This window comes from Podarcis liolepis, assembly GCF_965112155.1.
Source record: "Podarcis liolepis genome assembly, chromosome: Z".
Classification (NCBI taxonomy): Eukaryota; Metazoa; Chordata; class Lepidosauria; order Squamata; family Lacertidae; genus Podarcis; species Podarcis liolepis.
In genome coordinates this window covers 5,441,421-5,467,093 of record NC_139570.1, presented here as the reverse complement: position 1 = coordinate 5,467,093, position 25,673 = coordinate 5,441,421, and the positions used below count along the sequence as shown (strand labels likewise).

At 46.4% G+C, this 25,673-nt stretch overlaps 2 protein-coding genes and 1 long non-coding RNA gene across 6 annotated transcripts in view; 2 read left to right on the top strand and 1 right to left on the bottom strand.

The window, feature by feature from the left end:
* The first annotated feature begins 511 nt into the window (after nt 1-511).
* On the top strand, nt 512-22,130 carry LOC310698942. The gene is made up of 2 exons (XR_014521845.1): nt 512-892; nt 20,523-22,130. It is a non-coding gene; the product is annotated as an uncharacterized lncRNA (long non-coding RNA).
* Nucleotides 6,902-18,959, bottom strand: LOC310697892 (kinesin-related protein 11-like; the record flags this gene model as incomplete). The annotated part of the gene is made up of 9 exons (XM_083484496.1): nt 6,902-7,997; nt 11,644-11,763; nt 11,976-12,062; nt 12,401-12,530; nt 12,810-12,897; nt 14,284-14,335; nt 17,950-17,963; nt 18,064-18,310; nt 18,903-18,959. The coding sequence occupies 9 exons, from the start codon at nt 18,957-18,959 to the stop codon at nt 7,941-7,943; spliced, it is 852 nt and encodes a 283-aa protein (XP_083340622.1). The 3' UTR covers nt 6,902-7,940.
* Nucleotides 22,131-23,033: 903 nt separating the features above from the next.
* The window catches only part of MCF2 (MCF.2 cell line derived transforming sequence), a 76,682-nt gene continuing 74,042 nt past the window's right edge, over nt 23,034-25,673 (top strand). For all 4 annotated transcript variants that reach the window (XR_014521723.1, XM_083486240.1, XM_083486238.1 and 1 more), the window contains exon 1: nt 23,034-23,580. Coding sequence is in view for 3 of the 4 variants with exons in the window: in XM_083486240.1 (XP_083342366.1) it covers nt 23,049-23,580 (532 nt within the window). In the remaining variant the exon portion in view is untranslated. The remainder of the gene's footprint in view (nt 23,581-25,673) is intronic.

The following is a 25,673-nucleotide window of genomic DNA, read 5'->3' as shown; positions in this document are numbered from 1 at the left end:
TTGCCTGCGGCAGCCTCCACAACAATGGTGAGCTATGCTCAGAAGGCAGGGAAAGGGGGAAGAAGGTCGCTCACAAGGAGCGCAGGGCTCCAGTGCTTACTCATGAGGAAACACCCTTGGGGCCACTGGGGATCGCGTCCGAGGAAAAAGACGGCGGCCATCATCCTAGCGAGTTTTTGTCCTGGGAAAAGTGCTTGGGAGCTGGGCTGCGATCCAAGGAACGCTTGCTCGCAACTCCTCAGCATCGGGTTGCTTGCAAGTAAACGTCTCCCTGCCATCCAAGACGAGCCCAGGTGGAGGCAGGCTTTGAAAAAATAAATGTTATGGGTTCATCCGAATCTCCGCCCCCGAAGTGGGACTGAGCAGTTACTGAATTTCCACCCCAGATTTTTTCTCCCTGGAGCTTAAGGTCTGTGGTTCCCCACAACCCTCAATGAGACTCATTCAAATCAAGCTCCTCTCCGAGACATATCTTAATCTCAGAACCATGCACTCAAATTTGCAACCATCTTTGGCAGCACCTACCGTATTTTTCGCTCTATAACACGCACCAGACCATAACACGCACGTAGTTTTTAGAGGAGGAAAACAAGAAAAAAAATATTCTAAACGAAATAGTGGATATATGATTTTTGTGGTTCATGCTGTGGCCACAGACATGTGATCTGACAGTGAGTTTGGAGTAGCCCAATGCAAAAATGCTGAGGATCCATGTGGATCCATGCTTTGTAACCATGGAGGAGGAAAGGAAGGGGAACCATGGATCCTCTGCTCACGACTGCAGCAGATCCCCCCCGCCACCCACAGGCATTCGCTCCATAACACGCACAGACATTTCCCCTTACTTTCTAGGAGGAAAAAAGTGAGTGTTATGGTGCAAAAAATACAGTATGTCTGTGAACAAACTTTTTCCCGAATGAAACATCTGAAATCTCCAACCAGATCCAGACTAACTGATGAATACTTGCATCACTTGCTACGACTAGCAGTGACAAATATGGAACCATCTCATTTGCCAAAAGCAGGCCCATACTTCCCATTGAAATACTTATTGGTCTGACAGTCGAAATAATTTAAATTATATGTATATATAAGTATATGTTGGTCATTGACCATATTTGAATTTTGAATTTGATATTTGAATTTTGAATATATATATATAAGTTTATGTTGATTAAAATCGTTCTTCATTTTAAATATTGTATTTTTCCTGTTTTTTGTGCACTAGACATAAAATATGTGCAGTGTGCATAGGAATTCATATTTTTTTCAAAGTATAGTCCGACCCCCAACAGTGTCTTAGGGACAGTGAACTGTCCCCGTTTAAAAAGTCTGAGGACCCCTGTCTTAAGTGAACCTGACTTTTCTGTGTAATAAGCACAAATCACACACACAAAAATGCTATTTTTGAGCTATTTTAAGGGGAAATTGGCAAAACCGGCACTGCTGACATGGGCAGCCATATGTTCAGATTTTCCCAGACGATTAGCTGATTTCCACTTGGACGCTGCTGATGAATGCGGTATTCTGTATATGTCTGGGAAATTCTAGATATATGGCAACCCTAGCAAAGCATTTGGGGGGTGGCAGTGGGTAATGCTGCTCCCCCTTCACTTTACTCTTTCGCTTGCAGACCCAGACCATAATCACATCTTCCAGCTTGAAAATAGCTTCTTGTCCACAGCCCGGTAAAATCACTTATCGGCACAGAAGCATTGAAAAAACGCTTCCCCTTCCTCCCCGTTTTTAGGTTGCAGGCCAGCCAGCTAGCCAATTTCTCTTAGGGGGTCTAGCAATTTTGCAAATGTATTTGTAAGACTACAGGCAACACTTGCTGTGTCCTTTCATTTCTCTCACCTTTTTTGCAGCTGTATATAGGGGCTGTTCCCACAGCATTTTAACTGCATGAAAGAAAACACTATTCCCCCCAAAAACAATATTTAAAAACCCAGAGAAGTATCAGTGGTTCAGAAGCCAGGAGCAGTTGGGAGGATGGAACTAAAATCATATTTTAACAGGGCATGGGGATGCTCAACTGCAAAATACTCGGGGGGGGGGGAGTACCTATTTCTACTCCAGTTTCAAACAAGTACTACAGTGGCTCGGCCACATGGTGTATTCCATGGACACAGTAGTACAAAGAGACTGGAGTAGCAGTACAGTGGTACCTCTGGTTGCGAACAGGAGGCCCATTTGCAACATGAAAAGAGCACAACCTGTAGCAGCGCATCTGCGCACGCGCGGGTTATGATTTGGTGCTTCTGTGCATGCGCGTGATGTCATTTTTGCGTGTTTGCGCATGCGTGAGCGGCGAAACCCGGAAGTAACCCTTTCCGGTACTTCCGGGTTGCCACAGGACATAACCTGAAATAACGTACCATGAAGGAAACGTAACAGGAGGTATGACTATTTGGTAAAATGAACACCACCACCCCAAATCCAATTTGGTAGAGGAGCAGCTATGTATATCGCTTCAATAGATTGAAAACTTCTTCAGGAAACAGGATCAAAATTCCACCCCTCCTCCATTTGAATAAGAAGAAAAAATGATAATAACTTTCTCTAAAAAGAATGAGGGCAGTGTCTGCCTGTCAAATTTCCAAACCTCTAATGTAAAAAAAGAAGCAGCAGCATAATTATACAGCCCACGCAGGACATAAGTGCCTTTCCCCCACAAACTTTTTTGATGTGAAATGACAGCTTACATAGAACTTGGAACAAAGCTGCTATATAGAGTTAACATTCCACCACACTCAACGTGCGCATACCTAATTAAAAAGCAGAGCAGTGATTCATCTGGCTGTTCTACTTCCTTCTATCACTAAACATGCATAGGACTGCACTGTTAAAAGCAGGGATAGTTGGTACTTAAAAAAAACCCAACAACAATATTTGTTGGGAATTTTAAACACATTATCCTTCATTATTTTTGTATGCTGCTAAACATGGTTCTAAGGTTACGGAGTGGCAATGTGAAAGTGCTTTGGTTTTTTTTAAAGGAGGAGAAGTGTGTTTTAGGGCATTCTTTCTCTCTTCCGTTGGACTGACACAAGGAACGTCCTGTATGCGATGAACAGATGGTGCTCACTGCCATAAGCTGTCTTCCCTTTACTGGCAGGAGTTCTGGACTTCTATAACAGCTGAGAGTGCCAGGCAGAAATCCTGCAGGTGAATCTCCCTACAGTGCTGAACTGAAGTTATTTGCTTGCAGATAATGTTAAAAGTGGAAGGAGGACCAGAGCTCAGTGGTTAGAGCACATCCTTTTGGATGCAAGGAGCTCAATCCAGGTTAGACCTTGGGGAAAGGCTGCAACTCAGTGGCAGAGCATCCTCTTTGCATCCAGAAAGGCACCAAGGTTCAACCCTTGGCATCTCCAGGTAGCTCTGGGACAGTCACCCTGCCTGGAACCCTCGAGAGCCTCTGATAGTCATAGACAGTTCTGAGCAGATGCAGATTTAGGGTAGCGCAACTGGTTCGGTCTTACTGGGTGCGAAGCCTCTAGGATGCTGCATATATGATGTACATAGAAAGAGATTATTAAAAAAAACTTTATTCGCATTAGCCAATGGACATAGCAACAGTAAAACATTACAGTATATGCAGAAAATGAAATTTGATATAAAAGCACAATTTAAAGTCCTGAATATGATGTACATAAAGTGGAAGGCAAGAAGTGGAGGTAGCTGAATTTTGGCAGCCCACAGGGCGCTGCTGACTCCAAGGTCCACCACTGTACTGAGCTAGATTGTCCCATGATCTGGCTCTGCATAAGGCAGCTTCTTAGATTACTTAAATATTTCCCCTTTTCAGCATTGTGAAGACTAGAGTCTAAAATTATCATTTAAGGGGTGCGTGCTGGTGCGTCACAGGTTCGGTTTCCTGGATCTCCAGGTAGGGCTGACCTAGGTAGGCCAGAGATCTGACATAGCCTAAAGCAGCTTTTAACCCCCTCGCCTCCCCAGCCTGAAACTCTTGAGACACACAATCCTGTTAGTACAGACAGTCCTGAGCTAAGTGGACAAAGTATCTACCTAAGAAGTGCACCTTGCGTTTCTAGAGGCGCTTTGAGAGCTGGCACAAGGGGTGCCAATTTGAATAAAATGGGGGTGGCAGCAGGTAAGCCCCGTCCCACATAATCACATGACACAGTACACACACAATTTGAATGGTAATGCCCATCAACTGGGGGGGCTGCCCCCCTCATATATTTTATTGGGAGGGGAGATCTCTTGTTGGTCTGTAGGAGTTGGCTTCTATGGCAAGGTGGCTCTGATGCACGGTTAGCCCCTTACAGTAAAGGAAAAGCCATACACTCACAGCGCTATGCAGCTCTCCGCTGCATAAGGGCCAAATCAGACTGGAGACGTCTTGCAGGCCTCCCCTGAAGATCCAAGCCTATGAAAGATCCTCTCTAGCACGTCCTCTCCCCAACACCAACCTGTCCCCAAGCTTGATGTAAAGAGGGGTTCTCAGGCATGTGTCTTCAGCATTATACATGAACAGGAACAGCGTTCCGGTTTAAAGCCAGTGGCGGTGCAGTGCCTATGGCTTTGTCTCACATACAGGTGAAAGTGCAAAAGTTCATCAAGAAGTTTCAGGTCAATATCTTCAGGGTAGATATTCCATCAACAGTTCTAAACCTTGCTGAATTTCTTGCTTAGATACTATCAGGATAGCAAGAATGGAAAACAATTCTGCAACACAGTACCTCTTTTTAAATTGGCTTCAAGTGCATCTAATAAAGGAATATAGGAATAAAGGATTTTATCCTAAACTTATCTCTTGAAGAAAGTGCATCTAAGGTATCAGGTGCACTACTGTCATTTCTTTGCCGTGCCCTCACTCTTTGTCTCCTTGTTTTATAATTGACATTGGGCAAGTTGGCTTTTGCCTATTTCTCAAGCTCATCAAATTTTCTCTAATTTTCCTTTAAAAATCCAGAAAACTGCACAAACTTGCACAGGAACTCAGTAACAGAGCTGACTTCTGAAGGGCTTTGCTGACCTTGTGAAAATGACCTAGCACATGGATTTATATCTCGTAAGATTTTGCAGACTTTGGCTGTGACATAGTGCCCCACAAAAAAAATTCAAGTTGGGCCCCAGAGTTTCAAATTGGGCTCCACTGGCTGGCCCCAAGTCTCATAGTTGCTGGGCAGAGGCTAAAGACTTCCTTAAATGGTTAGCATGAAGCAGAAATCCCATTAAACACTTTGCAAGACTGCTGGTTGGCTGAAGACCTTTGTTTAAAGATCTACCAGCTCAGCCTATTCTATTCAAAAGCAGACACTGAATTAAATGGAGCTACCGTATTTTTCGCCCCATAAGACGCACCTTTTCCCCTCCAAAAATGAAGGGGAAATCGGGGTACGTCTTATGGGGCGAATGCCTGCAAGCCTCGCGCACCCGGCAGGAGGTCCCACCGGGTGCGCGAGGCTTGGGGCGGCAGCCTGTCGCCCGAAGCAGGGGGAGCCCTCGGGAGGGCTCCCCCTGCTTCGGGCGGGCTCCCCCTGCTTCGGGCGAGTGTCTGCAAGCCTCGCGCACCCGGCAGGAGGTCCCACCGGGTGCGCGAGGCTTGGGGCGGCAGCGGACTGCTTGCGCGCACCTAGAAGCTTGGGGCTGAGTTCCTGGGCCCTGCTTGGAAGCTGAGTTCCTGGGCCCTGCTTTACTGCGCTTGGTTAGCAGGCCTATTGAGTCACACGCCGCACTGCTTTTGCAGGATACAGATCCTTCTGTTACTCTGCAGGTGGCGAGATTCCTGAATGCGGTTATCTCACACGCAAAAACCACCAAAAAACAACAACAACATCATCAAAATCTAATCGGACAGTTATGATGAGAGTGCATGTCGGATCTCGTCTTCAGTTTTCCTTTTTCTGTGAACCGTCCCTTGGAGCTCTCCGGGCCACATCCTGTTATTTGGCTCTGCCCAATGACCCACCCTTGCATTGCAGTGTTCACCTTCTGTTGTCAGATATTTCGGTTTTTAAGCCTTTGTGCTTTTTATGTTTGTACATATTTTATGGGCTAATAGCCGTAAATAAATAAATAAAAATCAGGAAGAGCTTTCATGACAGCAGGAGCTGTTCAGCAGTGGAACGGACTCCCGTAGGAAGCTGTGGATTCTCCTTGGAGGTTTCTAAGCAGAGCTTGGATGACCATCTGTCATGGATGCCTTGGCTGAGATTCCTGCATTGCAGGGAGTTGGACTAGATGACGCTTGGGATCCCTTCCCATGCTACAATTCTGTGACTCTAAGTTCTTGAGACAAATGCAGAAAGGTGCAGTGAAAGGAACTGAGCTTTGACTACCTTGGGGCCCAATGGGTTTAATTCTCCCCTGCCATGGGAGAAAGAAAACACGAGCAGCCAAATGCAAGCAGCGAAGAGAGTTGGCTACATTAGCCTTTGCTAGCATTTGCAAGGAAGCCAGGTCTCCCTAGTGCCTAAAGATCAATGTCAGAATCCGACCTCTGGAGCAACCAGGAGATAGATGGAGCAGGCTAAGTTATGCCAAGAGCCCTCTTGCCCTTCTCTGAAAACTTCAGATGTGGCAATAACATTCAGTATAATTAACATATGCAGCTTAAGCACAACCCTCAAAATGGGTGCAAGTGTTTAACTATTTGCAGCTCACTGTGGATATTGGTTTAAACAATGTCTTATCTAAGTTCTAACTTATCCCAACCTACCATTCTTCAGCCCATATTTTATATGGCACCTTTTAAAAATAGTTTCCACACATAACAAACTTACATGCTTTCATCTCTGCTAGACAAGGCTTTTTAAACTGTTTGGCTTTTTAGAAAAAGCTTCCCAGGAGACATTCCCCTGCTTCCTGGGATGTTGTTCCTGCAGACCAGGTCGCTCTCCTCTTCCTTGTCCTTGGAAACTTAAAACATAAAATAAAAATAAAAATCAAGGCACGTAGGAGAATTAAAGGAAGTTAGATATTTTTAAAAGCACAATCCCATTTGCTGATGTCTTGGAATTTGTACATGGCCTAGTGATGACAAATTCAGTTGAAGCTAGTTGTAAATTCTACCATAAGCATTTGCAAAAAAGTTGCAAAAGGAGAGGGGAAACTTTCCTAAAACATGTTTGCAAGCACCATAAGCAACTTGAACTCGCTGTGTCTCACTAGTCAGGTAGCAAGTAGTAGCTTCAGAATTCAACACAAAGCCTTATTTTGCGAGGCTGGGAGCCGGGGAGAACGACATGAGAAGGACACAACTGCCACATGCCCTTCGATCCCAGCCCTCAGGGGTAAGGCTGGGACTGAAGGGCACATGGCGGCCTTCTCATGCTGCCCTCCACGAGCTGCCAGGTTGCGGAGGGCCCTGGGTGATGAGGGCTGGACTGGAGAGCAGCAGGCTCCATTCGCCCTCCCGCTCTGCATTCCTGGCACCACTACAGCACACTCAGTCGCTGGTGCCTGTTCTTATACCAACTTCCCGATATGAACTTCCTGCTTCATGCATGCATTAACAGAGCTATGTTAAACTTCCACACATTGGAAGGTCCTTTTCTACAGTGACACCCTTCTAGTCCTGCTGGTACTGGAAGTCTTGACAAGAAGTTGCCTCAGTTCAAAAGACTTTTCTTCTATCGGTTGGACCTGAATCAGGTTTTATATAAAAAAGAAACACACAATAAGTAATTTCTGCTTTCTTACTCAGTTTTATGAAGGGTTTACCTTAAACCTCCACGCATTGGAAGGTCCTTTTCTGCAGTGACACCCTTCTAGTCATTCCCAGGCTTCCCTCGCCCCATTTGATTACTTAATAACAGCTGATACAAGAAATGTGGAAGAGCCACCAGTTTTCCATCAAAGGTCCCACAACACTTCAATTTTTAAATATTACCTTGAACTCTTGCGCTGATGCAAGAGAAGCTGACGTCACCAGCATCTCAGTGAGATTCTTTATTTTCTCCTGCAGCTCATTTTGAAGAGCATACTTCTCCAACAATCTCTGCCGGCTGGGATTGTGATGAGATCTACCAAGGGAAAACATCAATACCAAACGTTGAAAGGCACAAAATGTTGTTCATAGTAAGGTGTACATGATTTCCCAAGCAAGGAAAATCCATTATGAGGGGGGATTTTGTATACGACCTGCTGAAAACTTACACACACTTTTGGGAATACTTTACTACCCAAAGCCAAATTTTCAATCTATTTTGGGGTAGTAAAATCCCTTAAAACAAATCCATGTGTGTGGTGCCTGGAGAAGGTATTGTAGTTTACATTGCAGAAAAAATTACCCTGACATGTTACATTGGCTAGGATACCCATGTGCTTTTGTGTAGACCCCTCCATGCTTGTGAGGATTATGGCTGTTAATCTGTATATTACTGTGATGATAATAATGTACTGTAAGTACTAACGGCTGTGAAGGTTAAACATCAGCAAGAAACAATGAAAGCATTTAAGTTTCTCAGTCATTTCTGTGAAATTGAGTCTGCACCCCCCCAGTGTGGAAAGGGTTGCATACAAGCAATGACCGATACTTCGTATTCTTTGGTGATCACTCGAAGCCAAGTAAGATTGTCTTCCATAAACACGGTTTTAACAACGAGTCCGTAAGTGACTGTGGAGGCCAATTCTGGATCCACACGTCCTTCCACAGTGGGGACATTGGTTTCTGGGTGGGAGTTGATCACGGTGTGGATTTGCCAAGCATGCCTTCCTCTTAGCACTTTTCTCCCTTGTGTCCTGAGTTTGAGTGTCTTCAAAGCCCATGACACCTTTAGTAAAGGCTGTTCTCCAACTGGATCGCAGGCCAGCGTTTCCCAGTTGTCAGTGTCTATACTACATTTTTTTAGATTTGCCTTGAGACAGTCTTTAAACCTCTTTTGTTGACCATCAGCATTACGCTATTTTTAAGTTTGGAATAGAGTAGTTGCTATGGAAGACGGTGATCAGGCAACCGCACAACATGACCAGTCCAACGAAGTTGATGTTGAAGAATCATTGCTTCAGCACTGGTGATCTTTGTTTCTTCCAGTACACTGGTATTCATTTGCCTGTCTTCCCAAGTGATGTGTAAAATTTTTCGGAGACACCGTTGATTGAATCTTTCGAGGAGTTGGAGATGGCATTTATTAGTGGTCCATGTTTCACAAGCATACAGTAAGGTTGGTAGTACAATAGCTTTGTAAACAAGCATTTTGGTTTCCCTGCAAATGTCCCGGTCCTCAAACACTCTGCACTTCAATTGGGAGAAAGCTGCACTCGCAGAGCTCAGGCAATGCTGGATTTCAGCATCAGTGTTGGCCCTTGTGGAAAGATAACTGCCCAGGTAGGATAAGTGAATGACATTTTCCAATGTTACACCATTGAGTTGGATTTGTGGCGCTGCAGAGGGGTTATTTTGTACTTGTTGGTGTAGCACTTTGGTTTTTTGGATGTTGAGTGATAGGCCAAGCTTTTTGTAATCTTCTGCAAAGATATTTAGAATGGTTTGGAGGTCATCCTCTGAGTGTGCTGGATCTCTTGAGCTTATTTTAATAAACCAGTGTTTTTTAGTTCTCTGGCTCTTCTTTGAACCTCAGCCTTAGCACTGGCACAGGTTTTTTTCTTAGTGGCACAGTTTCTATCTCTTTGCCAGATCTGAAAGGCCTTCCTTTTCTTGTCAAATATGTGTTCAATCTCACTGTCATTCTCATCAAACCAGTTTCTGGTGTTTCTTGGTTTGGTGTCCAATAGTTTGTTCACAGGCTGCAATAATGCATGTTTTTAGCTTGGTCCAGTGTTCCTTGATGTTATCAGGGAATTCTGAAAGCAGATGGTCCTTAATGGGATCTTGAAGGGCTTGAGTGTTCATTTTGTGCCTTGGTTTCCTTTCTTGAATCCTGCGTCAAGGTATAATCTTGATAGCCATCGTGGAGCGTATTAGTTGGTGATCTGTCCAACAGTCGGCGCTCGTCATAGCTCTGGTAAAAAGCACATCACAGCAATCTTTAGCACGGATAATAACATAGTCTAAGAGGTGCCAGTGGTTTGACTGAGGATGCCTCCATGAAGTTTCAAATTTATTTTTCTGTTGAAAGAGTGTGTTGACAATAACAAGGTTGTGCGCTACACATATTGTCAAAAGTAAGATTCCGTTCTGGTTGCTGTTACCAATTCCTTTTTTCCCAATAATCCCAGGCCACAGATCAAAATCTCCCCAACTCTTGCATTAAAATCACCCAGGAGCATAATTTTATCTTCCTTAGGTAATAATATAATAATAATAATAATTTATTATTTATACCCCACCCATCTGGCTGGGTTTCCCCAGCCACTCTGGGCGGCTTCCAAAAGAATATTAAAATACTATGATACATCAAACATTAAAAGCTTCCCTAAACAGGGCTGCCTTCAGATGTCTTCTAAAAGTCTGGTAGTTGTTGTTCTCTTTGACATCTGGTGGGAGGGCGTCCCACAGGGAGGGCGCCACTACCGAGAAGGCCCTCTGCCTGGTTCCCTGTAACTTGGCTTCTCGCAGTGAGGGAACCGCCAGAAGGCCCTCAGTGCTGGACCTCAGTGTCCGGGTAGAACGATGGAGGTGGAGACGCTCCTTCAGGTATACTGGACCGAGGCCGTTTAGGGCTTTAAAGGTCAGCACCAACACTTTGAATTGTGCTCGGAAACGTACTGGGAGCCAATGTAGGTCTTTCAAGACCGGTGTTATATGGTCTCGGCGGCCGTTCCCAGTCACCAGTCTGGCTGCTGCATTCTGGATTAGTTGTAGTTTCCGGGTCACCTTCAAAGGTAGCCCCATGTAGAGCGCATTGCAGTAGTCCAAGCGGGAGATAACCAGAGCATGCACCACTCTGGCGAGGCAGTCCGCGGGCAGATAGGGTCTCAACCTACGTACCAGATGGAGCTGGTACACAGCTGCCCTGGACACGGATTTAACCTGTGCCTCCATGGACAGCTGTGAGTCCAAAATGACTCCCAGGCTGTGCACCTGGTCCTTCAGGGGCACGGTTACCCCATTCAGGACCAGGGAATCCCCCACACCTGCCCGCCTCCTGTCCCCCAGAAACAGTACTTCTGTCTTGTCAGGATTCAATCTCTCTGATAGGACAGTATCCAGCTGAGAGTAAAATCTTTAATGTCTTCATCGGCATCCAGTGTTGGTGCATAAGCGCTTATACTAGTAGCATCCAAAAGACATGCGATTGCATATGGCGATGAACCTGGAAGTGACCTAAAAACATTGCTCAGCATGTCACGAAAAGAGTGTAACAGGGCTGGGATACACTTATACATGCTACTCCAGTTTATGTGGGGGCCAGGAATGGAACCCCCGCATGAAATGGTTGTCAACTTTATTAAGAGTTGCCATTGAAATTAGGCCAGACTCTTAAAATGGAGACTGCGTCTAAACAGAGATTACGGCCCCCTCACTTGGTATAGGCAGCTGGCCTATAATCCAAGTCACCAACTAAAAGAATGCTATTGCCACCAGCATTCGAGATTACCACGGATATTTGAACTTCTAAAAGATAAATGTGTTGTGCTTTTAAGGTATAATTGCTGGCAAAATAGAGCATGAATCCTATTTCAAAACAAAACAAAACAAAACAAAATATAGATGCAATTTGACCTGTTCCAGCCTAGAACACTCAGATTTCCAAGAAGACAACTTACATCTTCAATTTGTTGTTTCAAGCTGTCAATCTCTAAACAATACCTCTTTGGAAGGACATACTCATCTGTAACGTAATTTATTATAGGGCGGTTTTTCATTTTTTTGGCTGTATTTGCAAACTAGGAGAGATAGGCACATGGAGTCAGAACCGCTCTTTGAAGGAGAAGTCAGAAAAAATGACATTTGTGTAAAATCTCTTCAAAAATTACAGAAGTATGGATCATAAAAATCAACATTTGCTATTACAGTAAATACAAATGGTACCCATTAAAACGAAATGTTGCAGCGTACCTTCACCTCCCCACAGAAGGGATAAGCCTAGGTTACCAACCTGGTGTCTTCCAGATGTTGTTGAACTACAACTTTCATCATCTGACCATGTTGACCACTGCTGATGGGAGCTGGAGTCCTCCAACATCTGGAGGGCAACAGAGAAGCTGTCAGGAGCTCAAGTAGACCTTTCCCCCCACCTTTCCTTTCCCACCTGATATTCAAGACTCCATGACTACCATGTCTTCACAAGCTCTCTTTTTAAGAGTTTGAGGGTTTGCCGTCAGTATCCAACCCACCTATTGGAGGAAGTGCTACACTACTTCCCTTTGAAGTGGAAGTCTGATTTCTCATAGTTCTATAACTGCAGATACATATACCAGAACAAAGCATGCCAGTTTAAAAAGAGGGGGGAAATACCTTTTTGCCTACTTGTTACTTGGGGCAAAACTTTTGGGGAAAGGAAACGGACCTGTATAGTTTTACCTGGAGGGTTTGAAGCGTTTCTTCGAACGATGTCAGAATGACCGTGAAGATGATAACAGTCTTAGAATTGCCACCAAGTGATTTGTGCAGAAGCCATGTTAGCGTACTGTCTCTGTAGTTGACGTAGGCTCTGGTGAAGGAGGATGATCAAAAAGGAGTAGGAAAGTTTTGGCCCAAGAGCCAATCTTTTACACCTAGGGCAGAGACAGCCAATGTGGTGCCTTCCGAAGGTTGTTGGAAGACAACTCCCATCAGGCCCAGACAGATGACCAATGGCCTGGCAGTGGAGGGAGTTGTAGCCAAACAACCTAGGAATGGCACTACCTTGGCTGCCTGGCCTAAGATCAAGTGAGAACACTTTTCAATACAGCACAAACTAAAGAACGCTTCTTAACTGAATTGTCCTTACCCACTCTGCTCTTCACAAAGGTTCTTGTTAACTTGGCCCAAGATGGAGAGGCTCCGGTTTACATTGCGGCCTTCTTGGAGATGGATCCCTAGGCATTAAACATCAGTTTTTTGTTTTTAGACAGTTCCTTCTACAAAAGTTCTTTTGCTACCATATTGGGAGTTAACATAGTCAAGAGTTCCTGAATTTGGTTGATTTCTTCTTCATTCTCCATTATCCCCCCCCCCCTTCTGTATTGTTTTTACCTGCCCTTTAGGCACTTTATACGTGTGAAATAACAATACTGGTCATTATCCTGACAGTAGGCAATATCAGCAGAATGGGGGAGGCAATTTTCAGCGATTCCCATTCTGTCCTTAAATCTGCTCTGGGTGATTCCCCAACCCTCTGCAGCAGATCAAAGAGGGGCACAGGGTCCTGCGTAGGGTGAATGACCCGAAAAATATTATCTCCCCTGTTCTGCCAACAGATTCCTTCTGTCAGTGAAATGACAGCATTGGAGACACCCAATAAGACTTCAGCATTATTAGTGGTATGATGAATTTTGCCATTTAACTCAGAAACATTGAATAACTTCAGCCAAAAGGAGGACGATAATGCTAGAAGGCCTATAACCAAATATTTCATTCATTAAATGTATATACTGTTGGAAAAATGCCCTGGGGGTGCCAGCAAGCCCCCAAAACTCTGAGCGTCCTCCGGTACACACAGCTCTGGAAAAGGCATCTCCCTTCTCTTACAGTGCGCTTCTAGCAACATATACTAGCTGGTATATGCACATTAATCTTCCGGCATAACACAACAAGAGTGAGTGAGTCATTATAGAGCTAAGCTACTATTTATTTACACACTATGTACAGACAAAAGCATAATGGCGTCCCTTCTCTCCAGCTCCAAGAGAACAAACCAAGAAATAAAAGCAAAAGTACAGTGTAATAGTACTTGCAGCGGAAGAGGTAAGACTGTCTTCCTTCGTCCCAGACAGGCATGTGATTTACAACAATCTCATCTGCAGCGTTGGAGGAGTGAAATTGCTAACATATACCACCCTTCATTCAAGGATCATGGGGCGGTTTTACAATGGTCTCTGCAGAAGCAGAGATGAGGAATTTGAGGCCCTCCATGTGTTGTTGGAAGACAACTTCCAGCATTGCTGACCACTGGTCATACTGGCTAGGATTGCTAGGAGTTCATATGCAACTTATACAGCACTACAGGTCCCTCATCCTTGCCATAGAGAAGTTAGATTTTTGTGCAAGAATCTACCAGTTGGGAGTGTAACATCTGCATCAGTCTTGTGTTCCAAATGTGATGAGTTTTACTGTTAAGCTGTAAATGGCTTACATAAATAAGAGCAAGCATGCCCAAGAACCCTGGGGGTGGGAATTACTTGTGGGTTGTTGTTTTTTTACATGTTTTACAAGTTAGGGTTTAGCAGATTACCAGAAAAGCTTGATCATCATCAGCTACATACCTTCAGCACCTGTTTGGGTAGCTCTTTCACTTCCTGCCAAATCTACCAAATTCTGAAAATTCAAGTAAGACTGTGTTAGACACCATTCTCACACAAGATCTCATACCAGATATTAAGTCTTACTTTCGCCTTTCTGGAGCCAGCTCAGAACTTCCTCTGGAGAAACCACCACATCTTCAGTCAGACCTCCAACAATGACATACTCCAACAATGACATTGTTGACCTTGTGTTTCTTGAAGGCCCATGGGTTCTCTGAGTGGTACACCAGCAGGGGCTTGATCTTCAGGTCGCCGCTTGCGTTGGCACAGAAGAGCAGGGTCAGACGGTCCTTCATGGGCTTGTAGCCAGGCAACTTGGCCTCCTCCTGTGTGATGAAAGTCCTTTGGGCATCCTCTTCCAAAACAGCCTGGTCTCGTCGCAGTTGAAGACCTGCTGTAGAACGTAGCCCTCCGTCTTCACAACCTCCAGGAACTCCGCTGTAAAGTCTTCAGCCGCCGAAACATCAGAACTGGCAGCCTCTCCTAGCCAGAAAAAAACACACAAGCTTCCAGATTCTTGCAAACCCCTCCCCAACTGTTCCCCTAGCCACCCAGCACACAGAAATTCAAATCCAGAATTTTTTTAAAAAAAACAGCAGAGTGGCCCAATGGTCACAGAAAATCATAAAAATGCAGAAAAAAAACACAAGCTTCCAGATTCTTGCAACCCCCTCCCCAACTGTTCCCCCAGCCACCAACCACACAGAAATTCAAACCCAGATTTTTTTTTAAAAAAAAACAGCAGAGTGCCCCAATGGTCACAAAAAAATCATAAAAATGCAGAAAAAAACACACAAGCTTCCAGATTCTTGCAAACCCCTCCCCAACACCAAGTCCTTGAATTCCAAACACCCCAACCCAAAATCCAAAACCCCCCAAAAAAGTTTTAAAAGCTTAACTTACCAAATGGCTGCAAAAGAAGTTTTGGAAAAGCTTCAAAAATCACCAAAGTCTTTAAAAACCTCAAAAAAGGCTACTATGTACACTGCGTTCTATGAGTTGCTCCTCGAAGTCAAGTCGCAACTGTATTAACGGTGTTAAGAAAAAGGAAACAAACTTGCAAGACGTTTTCGTCTTGCGAAGCAAGCCCATAGGGAAATTCGTTTTGCGAAGCAACTCAAAAATGGAAAACTCTTACGTCTAGTGAGTTTTTTGTCTTGCGAGGCATTCGTCTTGCGGGGCACCACTGTACAGTCATACCTTGGGATGAATACGCTTCAGGTTGAGTGTTTTCGGGTTGCGCTCCGCAGCGACCCGGAAGTAACGGAACATGTGTGGACACTCAAAATGACGTCATGTGCATGCGTGGAAGCGGCAAAACGCAACCCGCGCAGACGCGTGTTATGTTCGTTTCAGGATGCGAATGGGGCTCTGGAACGGATCCCGTTCACATCCAGAGGTACCACTGTATATGACCTGAGCATAGGATGGGCTCACAGCATTAACAATCTAGCAGATCTTGCTTCCCCCATAAATCTCTAGGGCTGCTCCTTCCATCTGCTGCCAGAGCTTTGGGATTTAGCCCATGCAGCATGTCAAGCCATCCAGCCCACCCCAAAACTCACACACCAACTCTAGCTATAGTTTGCCTACTGTTCTGGCTATTGTTCTTCTGATTACAAGATGATGTTACCTCCAATCAAGGGAAGGTGGTGGGGAAATGCCTACCATTTCCTGGAGAGCAGTATCACCCTAGTGGTTGCTATGGAAACTCAGCTCACTCTTTAAGATGCTGCGGATGCCATTAGCCTCACAGATAAAGCCATAGCCTCCCCAAGAAGTGAAGTTACAGTGAATCAGGCAGGTTCTTGGCCTTAGGTGGAGAACAAAGGAAGCTTTCTCTCCATCTCATGTCAGCCACCCAAAGGTAACCGGGGGCTAGAACGAGAATGGCTGCAAGCAGCTGAGTTTTATTTACTTACTGTATTTTTTGCTCCATAGGACGCACCGGACCATAGGAGGGGGAGAACAGGGGGAATTTTTTTTCTTGCTCTCCCCCTCTAAAACAAGGTGTGTGAGTTCAAGGTACGTTCAAGAGCAGGTCAGGGAACAGCCTTGCCTCTGCCCCCCGAGCTTGTGGGGCTGGCGGTGGGGGGAAGCGCTGCTTTCCCCCACCGCCAGCCTCAAAGATCCCTGAAGCCTTTGGAGCGCAGCGGGACCTCGCGCTGCGCTCCAAAGGCTTCGGGTTCCTTTCGCTGACCCAAAGCCTTTGGAGTACAGCACGAGTTCCCGCTGCACTCCAAAGGCTTGAGGCTTTGGGCAGCCATCCCCAAGCTAGAACAGCGAGACAGAGTGGTCCGTCTTGCTGTTCTGGCTTTGGGGACAGCATTTGTAGCCTCCGCAGGGCAGCGGGGTGCCTTCACCCCACTGCCCTGTGGAGGCTTTGCGCAGCCATCCCCAAGCTAGAACAGCGAGACAGTGTGGTCCGTCTTGCTGTTCTGGCTTCAGGGACAGCCTTTCAAGCCTCTGCAGGGTAGCGGGGTGCCTTCAACCCGCTGCCCTGCGGAGGCTTTGTGCAGCTAACCCTGAAGCCTTTGGAGCACAGCACGAGGTCCCGCTGTGCTCCAAAGGCTTCAGAGATAGCCACCTGAAGCCTTTGGAGTGCAGCGGGACCTCGCGCTACGCTCCAAAGGCTTCAGGTTCCTTTTGCTGAAGCCAGGAGAGTCTTGCTGCGCTCCAAAGGCTTCAGGCGGCTATCCCTGAAGCCTGGAGAGCGAGAGGGGTCGGTGTGCACCGAGCCCTCTCGCTCTCCAGGCTTCAGCGAAAGCAACGTGTAGCCTCCGGAGCTCGGAGGGAGCGCTCCCTCTGCGCTTTGAAGGCTTCACGTTGCTTTGGCCAAGGAGCCTGCATTCGCTCCATAGGACGCACAAACATTTCCACTTCATTTTTGGAGGGGGAAAAGTGTGTCCTAGAGAGCGAAAAATACCCTATTTAACTTATATACCACCCTCTGCAAGGAGCTAAAGTGGCCTTGCACATCTCCCCCCTGCCTCACTTCATCCTCACAAGGACCCCACAAGGTAAGTTAGGCTGTCAGTCAAGTGACTAGCCCAAGCAAGCTACATGGCCAAGCAGGGATTTGCACCCTCGTCTCCCAAGCTCCTAGTCCAATGCTCTAAACCCGTGGCTCCCAAAGTGGGGGCACACGCCCCACAGGGGAGCAATTTGAGAACAAGTTATCCACAGTCAACAGCCGTTTAGGCTTCCTCCATGTGAATTGGGGGGGGGGGTGTCACTGAATAAGAATTATATGTCACGGGGTGGGGTGGGGGTGGGCATTAGGATTTTAGAGGTGGGGCATAGTTTAAAAAAAAGGTTGGGAACCACTGCTTTAAGCAGTTTAAGGAGAGTGGATATGCAGGGCTGGAAAGACTTTCATGATTACATCAAATCTATTAACCCGCCCTTCACCATCAAGCCAGGCTTAGAGAAATTTAAAAGCCCAGATTCCCCCCCCCTTTTAACCCCCGCGCATTTAAAACAGCTGCAGTCGAGGCGGGGAGGCGAGGAGGGGGAGTAAAGCAGTTAAAAGCAAATAGAAATAGAGTCGCAGGAAAAAGGTGTGCGCCCCGATCCCGAGTCAGGCTTCCTTCTCGGGGCTTCGCGTGCAGGTCTGGCCAGCCTTACTTCGGAGTAGACGACTTAGAAACAGCGGAGGGGGGGTTACTGCGGAGCAACATGCGGGGGGCTTCGCCTGCGCCTCTGGAGAACAACTCCCCTTTCCCAGCCCCAGCAGCTCACCTGGCGGGGAGCGGGCGCCCCCGAACGCAGACAGTGGCAGCACCTTCCTCGCACATCTCGCCGAAGCACAAAAGACGCCGCTGCTTCCCCCGCCCCCCGGGCCGTTTTCTATTGGTCCGCGGGTGACGTAGGCGCGCAGTCCCCGCCCACAAGTTGGGCCGTAGTAATACCTAAGGGGGCGGGGGGCGGGCGAATCGATCTCATGCGCCTGGGCGGGGGGAGGCGATGAGACAAAGAGCGCCCAGTCCTGTATAAAGAGGGAGGGAGTTTCCAGAGGGAGTTTCGGGGGAATCGAGCCTCCTTCTTATTTCTCGGGAAATGAGTGAAAAGGAAGGGGGAATATCCCCCTGGCTTCCCACCTCGCCTTGTTTCCCAAGGGCCGTGGTGGTGCTAGGGTTAAAAAGGTCCCTTCCTTCTTTCCCCCCTCCCCTCCGTCGTCTCTCTTCGGTGGTGTCAGGCCAGGAGGGAAGCCGCTTGCTGATTGGCTGGATCGGATTCTCAGCCTTCCGAGCGCGTTGATTAAATGCGTGCCCTTTAAAGCGCTGGTGTTCTTCGCGGAAGAAGCTGAGAAGGCTCCGTCCTTTCTTTACTCCTTTTTGATTGAGAGAAGGGCCGGATTTACGTATAAGCTAGACAAGCTATAGCTCAGGGCTCCCAAAAAAATTAAAGGAAAAAACACCTGAATGTACATTTCCAAAATATAAGATAAAAAATAAAAAAATAAAACCCAGCCCATCTAATCTTTGTATTCTCTGTATTCTTCACAAGCACAACCAAACTTTTGTGTTTGATCCCTGTTTGTGTAAATATTCATTTAAACATTCCCATTGTTTCTGTACCATAGTTTTAGATTTATGCCTTATTATATCCGTCAATTTTGCAAACTCCAGATACATAGTTTACTTAACCATTCCCTTTTTGTTGGGATGTTATTTCCTTTCCAGTAACTGGCCACCAAAGTTCTCACTGCTGTTGTTGTGCATAGGAATATGTTAATTTTATCTTTGGGGATATCCTTACTCAAAATTCCTAATAATTATGCTTCTGCCCTTTTGTTATATGAAACCTTTATTAATTTTTTAAATTTCTTCATGGATCATTTCCCAGAATTTTTCGATCTCTGAACATTTCCACTACATATGGTATAGAGTGCCCTTCATCTTACTGCATCTCCAACATTTATTACTAATCGATCTATTCATTTTTGCTAGTCTGCCTGGTGCTATATACCATCTGTGGTGCATCTTCATATAATTCTCTCTTATTGAATTGCAGGCCATAAAATTTATGTTTCCCCAAAAAAACTTTTCCAGTCTTCCATATCAATTGTATATCCTAGATCACATTCCCACTTTAGCATATTCTCTCCTTTTACCTCTTGGTCTATTAAACTATACAGTTTCAAAAGTGTTTTTTGATTATTTTGTAATACCTCTCTTTCTAATTTTGATGTTTTATTCCCAAATCCCCTAATTTTTATATCTTTCTCATATGTAGCCTTAAGTTGGAAATATTCTAGCCAATTTAAATTCTCATTCTTGATCTTGTTTATACATTTCTTTATCTTCTTCTTGTTCTTTTCTTTTATATTTTACCTTTCATTTCTTTTCTTTATTGTGAATATTGTTTTGTAGAGGTGCAAATAATTGTAAATATCAGAAGAGGTAAAATGTTTTCTAATTTTCTATTGGTTACATGTATTTTCCTTTTTTTGTATATTTGTATTTTTTTCTAATTTGTACTCAATAAAATTAATAATAAATAAATAAATAAAGCTCATCACGTGTCCATCTCCCTGTCCCACTTGGCGGCGTCAGGCAAGTTCATGTTTTGTCCCATGAAATCAAGGAACATGGAGGCCTGCAGTAACCGGCCCAGCCTCTGGAAGTGCCGTGTATGGTAGGAGAGACTCCACAGCTGCTTTGATCCCTTCGTATTGCAAGAGGCTCTCTGGCGTCTCATGCTTGAGGAGGGTTTCCACCACTGCCTGAGCCTCGAGGTAGTTCTGCCAGTTTGTGTTCCACGTGATGGAAAACTTCAACACAGCCTCTGGAAGAAGGGGTTTGGGGAAGACACGTCAGGAAGGAGTGCAAGTTGCAGGCAGCGTGGCCACCTTGAACCAACACACCTCTCTTGCAAAGCGTGGCCAGGTCTGGGCACACATCTGACCTGGCCTTTCTTCAAGGCAGGGAAGCAGATCCAACACCCCTCCCCACCTAGTAGAAACAATTAATGAAGGGAGGGGTGACTGAGTTTATTCCAGACTACATGGCTTGCAGGAATGGGTTTTATAATATTTATAAAAGTACAACAACAACAATATGCATTATAATTTTGGCTCTAATATTACAGAGCTGGTGGAGCTAATTTGAGGCTGTGTACACACCATACATTAAAAGCATTATTGCTTCTCCCCTGTAAGAATCCTGGGAACTGTAGATTACCCTTCTACCGCATAGCTACAATTTGTAACACCCTTTACAAACTGCAATTCCCAGGATTCTTTGGGAGAAATGTGCTTTTAATGCCTGTTTTTCCTGCAGCAGGCATGCTCAGCTACCCCTCTGGAAGCTCAATCCCACAGAAAGCTGTGAAGGCCACCAACTTGGATGGTTTTATGCAGGAAATGCTATCAATGGCCACTAGGCACAATGGCTATGCTCTACCTCCACAGTCAGTGGCAGTAACATTTGTGAATAGTAGTTGCTGGAAGATGCAGGAAGGGAATACAGAATGCTCTTGTTTCCACAGGCCTCTGGTTGGCCACTGTGAGAACAGGATGCTGGACTAGACAGGCCAATGTGGCCTCATCCAGCAGACACTTCTTATGTCCTTACGTGGTTCAAGGGTAGAGATTGTGAGAAGGCATCTTCCAAAGCAATCCCATCCCGCAAATAGCTTTGGAGTCTTCTTGCCTCTAGCCTAGCCCTCACCCCTTTTCCTGTTCCCGCTGGAGTCTTCTTTTGCTTGCCACACCTGCGGGCTCTCTTCCAGCCAACACTGCCAATGACAGATCTTAAAAACTTGGGGTCGGTGAGATTCGGCAATCGCAGCACCTTGCGCCTGCTGGACCTCCTGAGCGGAGCGGGTTGTGTCTTGCTCCTCATGAAGTAGAGTGAAATGTGAGAAGTGTTGCAAGCCGGTGCAGAGGCAGAAGGTCTGGCCGAGATGGTGGAGCACGGCTTCTCTGTCAGGGGCTTCTTCCTAACCCAGTGGAACACCAGTATCATACGCCTCTTAGATGGGTTGGACATGCTGAAGAAGGTGCTGGAGGCCCAAAGTCCAGGGTGACTTCAAAGCGGAGGACGCAGCAGGCAGTTCCCTATCAATGGTGCCAAATCCAAGCAAATGTTAGCTCCAGTCCTGTTAAATCGATCCAGCAATTATGAACGTTAAAGAAGGGATTAATTCCTCAGGCAGTATGAAAAGACTTTCTGTGGCTTTTTAATAGATGGGAGCCCCCAACTACTGCCACTGTTGACAGCCTGTTGCCCCTTCACTCTGCTTGAATGGGTTATGTCACAATGGTTCCTTCATCAGGTGTTTGTGAGCATGAAAATGCTGTTGGGAGTTTCAGCAATGAAGGCTCAGGCATAACATACTGTTTGAAAGTCTGAACATTTCCTCTTTTTTTATTTAACAAAATTGATATACCATTTTTATCATTTATATACAAATTATTAGGAGAGTAAGTTAAAAATATCCTGTAGTTGATTCACTTCTAGGCTAGTTTACATACTTTATTCCTTCTTATACTTTTATCCCACCTTTCCTCCACAGAGCATACACACTTCAGCCTCCACCTTCTCCATTTTATCCTGACAGCAATATTGTGAGCTAGGGCCATAGCTCAGTGGTAGAACAACTGCTTAGCATGCAGAAGGCATCAGGTTCAGTCCCCAGCATCTCCTGGTGGGACTGGGAGCGCTCCCTCTGCGCTTCGGAGGCTTCGCGTTGCTATCGCTGAAGCCAAGGAGCCTGCATTCGCTCCATAGGACGCGCACACATTTCCCCTTAATTTTGGAGGGGGGAAAGTGCGTCCTATAGAGCGAAAAATACGGTATATCCAAAACCCATGTAAGGGTGAGAAAAACATAAATTTTACAGCGTGTGACCTATTAAGGGAGAACTACAGAAAAATTCAAAAATTCATTTGACAGATTGTAAAAAATGAATAAAATGAACAACAATAAATGCTGGAAATGTAATAGGACAAAAGGCACGTTATACCACATGTGGTGGACTTGCTCAAAGATTAAAACCTTTTGGGACATGATCCACGACGGGATAAAAAAATTGATAAGGGCATCACAGAATAAAAAGGCAGAGGCATATCTACTAGGAATTCTTGATAAAGATATCCCAAAGGATAAAACTAACATATTCTTATACAGTGGTACCTCAGGTACTTAATTCGTTCCGGAGGTCTGTACTTAACCTGAAACTGTTCTTAACCTGAAGCACCACTTTAGCTAAAAGGGGCCTCCTGCTGCTCCCGCTCCGCCAGAGCACGATTTCTGTTCTCATCCTGAAGCAAAGTTCTTAACCTGAAGCACTATTTCTGGGTTAGCGGAGTCTGTAACCTGAAGCGTATGTAACCTGAGGTACCACTGTACGTGACAACAGCGGCAAGAGTTTGGATTGCTAGCTATTGGAAAAAGGATAGCATTCCAACAAAAGGAGAATGGCTGGGGAAATGGACCTCCGGAACGAATTAAGTACTTAACCCGAGGTACCACTGTACATGAAAAGAATGTGTGCTTTTACAGTATTTAAAATGCACCTCTGGAATATTTGTGGGGCATAGGAATTCGTTCATCCCCCCCCCCCAAAAAATATAGTCCAGCTCCCACAAGGTCTGAGGGATAGTGGACCAGCCCCCTGCTGAAAAGGTTTGCTGACCCCTGGCTTAGGGCCTCATCAAACCTAAATCCAGCCCTGCTCACAGGGTTGTTGTGGGGATACTAAATGAGGAAGGGAGGGCCATGCACCACATTGAGCTCCTTGGAGGAAAAGGCGGGGGGCTGATGCAGAGCATTAAAATAAATAAAACAAGCCTTCGGGAAAAAGAAGCACAGAGCGAGGCGGACCCAGAGCACGGGTGCCCAAAGCAGCTGCCGGGCAGAAACTCATCCAGGCGCTCCGCCCAGCCCGTGCGCCCTCCTCTCCAGAGCGCGAAGGTCCTTGCGCCTCGCCGTCGTGGAGAGACTTCGCGGGCCGCCGAAGCAAGAGAGCGCCGAGCTGGGGCGCTGGGCTCTTCCTGTCTCCCGATCGTCGGGAAGGGAAGGAGGGAGCTGGAGCCGGGAGCGCCCCGGGAAGAACTCCTCGACGGAGGCGGGCTATGGAGGGCGCAGCCTCCGTCTCCTCCGGCCGGGAGTAGCCGCCGAGCCGGCATGGCCCTGTCCGGCTCTTCGCCGGAGCTGCGCCTGCCGCTGACTCGGATCTCCGAGGCGGAGATGGAGCTCTACTACCGGCTCCTGGGAGCCGCAGTCAGGGCCGAGTCCTTGGCCGCCGCCGGTAAGTCGCCGCCTCTGGCCGGGCAGCAACAGCAGCTGCAGTGCAGCGAGGGTCGGGTGTCCTCCCTCTGCCCGCTCCGCTGCCATTTCTACCGGCGATCTCCCTCCCCCCCCCGCCCTCGCCAAGGCAAAGAAGTTACCCCGCGACGGGGGGTGGGGGAGTTACAGAGGGGCTTCTCACGGACCCCCTCTTCCCTCCCAAAGATGGGCTGCATCGCTACAGCATTCAATCTGCTAATAATAACATTTTGGGGGATGGACGCATGAGGGTTGCCAACTGACCTGTCTTGCGTCTTAAAGAAGGGTCGAGTTGCAAAAATCAGCAGGTGCACCGGTGCCCTTCCTCACTCAGGCCCCTTCGCTCCATGGAGATAACCGTGGTTTCCTCTTGCTGGTGCATGCAGAGCAAGTGAGGGTAATTGAGAAGTTGGCAATGCTATGTATTCACTGGTGGGGCTTCTTTCTGTGCATACAAGGACAATCTACAGGTGTTGCAGCCTTGGAGGGAGGAGCAGCTTCCATTCTGGTGGATGCAGAGTGTGCTGTGGACAGAAAGGGATGAGGGACTTTAGGCCTAGCAGCCAAATGTGGCCCCCAAGACACTCAGACTGGCTCTCTAACTCTCCCTGGACCACCCTTTTTAATAGCCATGCCCTGTGCACCTTCCTTGAGTTTTCTCTAGCTAGAATGTGACCTTGAACTGGAACCTAGGAACACAAACTCCTCATACTGTGTCAGAAGCATTGGGCCATCTAGCTCAGTATTGCCTACACTGACTGGCAGCAGGATTTCAGACAGGTTTTTCTCCCAGCTCTACCTGGACATGCTGGGAAGATGCTGCTGCTGCTGCTCCTGGTGGTGGTGATGGGTGGGTGTGTAAACTAGCCTACTCTACTAAGGATAATAGTAGTAGTAGTAGTAGTAGTAGTAGTAGTAATACAGTGGTACCTCGGGTTACATACACTTCAGGTTACAGACTCTTCTAACCCAGATATAGTACCTCGGGTTAAGAACTTTGCTTCAGGATAAGAACAGAAATGTGCTCTGGCGTCGCGGCGGCAGCAGGAGGCCCCATTAGCTAAAGTGGTGCTTCAGGTTAAGAACAGCTTCAGGTTAAGTACGGACCGCCGGAACGAATTAAGTACGTAACCAGAGGTACCACTGTAGTAGTAGTAGTAGTAATAATAATAATAATAATAATAATAATAATAATAATAATAGGGTGTACAAATGTAAAGCTTACATTTGTTGTCCTTCCCACTTTTTTCCTGGTTCCACCCAGCGCTGGCAAGTGGCCCTTTGAAAGCTGGCAAAAAGGGAATGTGATCCTCAATGTTCTTTTCCCACTATGACATCTTAGCATTTTAGGAATTTGAAAGTCCTGAAGCAAGTAGTGTATCCTACTCATTCAGTGACTACCTTTGCTGATAGATCATTCTGGGAACTGGGCAGGGATGGGTGGTCTAGGGACGCCTTGCGTCCAAAGTGGCCCACAGCCCCCAACTCCTTCAGTAGCCCTCTTTCACTACCAGCAGATGAATGGATTTGGCCCAGAGGCTGATAGTTCCCAACTCCCTTGTCATTCTAACATTTGCTCTGCGGTGGGGGGGGGGGGGGCTTGCAAAATCTCCAGCAATCATCACTGATTTTGGGAAATAAGGATGGATGTGTTCCTGTGCAAGTGAGAAGTTTGGGGGACCCTGGGCCACAACCATTGGTGTGCAGCCTTGCTGGTGGTTCAGTTTTCTATGTGTTCGGTTGGGAATGACCCCCCCCCCGCCACCTGAAACCCTAGAGAGCCACTGACAGTGTAGACCTGGGGTGGGCTGCTGGCCCATAGGTCACTCTTGACCTGTCTGTGCTTCTGTTTGGCCCATGAGGCCATTAACCTCCCACCCACATCCATTTGTCAATCAGCTGACATCACTGGGTCACATCAGTTGATGGATGGGAGGCAGGGGTTTAATGCAGCTTGGTGCATCTTCTCCAATGTACAGTATTACCTGCAGTGAGCACACTGGGGAAGCAGACCACCAACCCCATGAATTAACTCTGACAGGTAGGAGGGACCATTCGCTTATGGTGTCACCATGA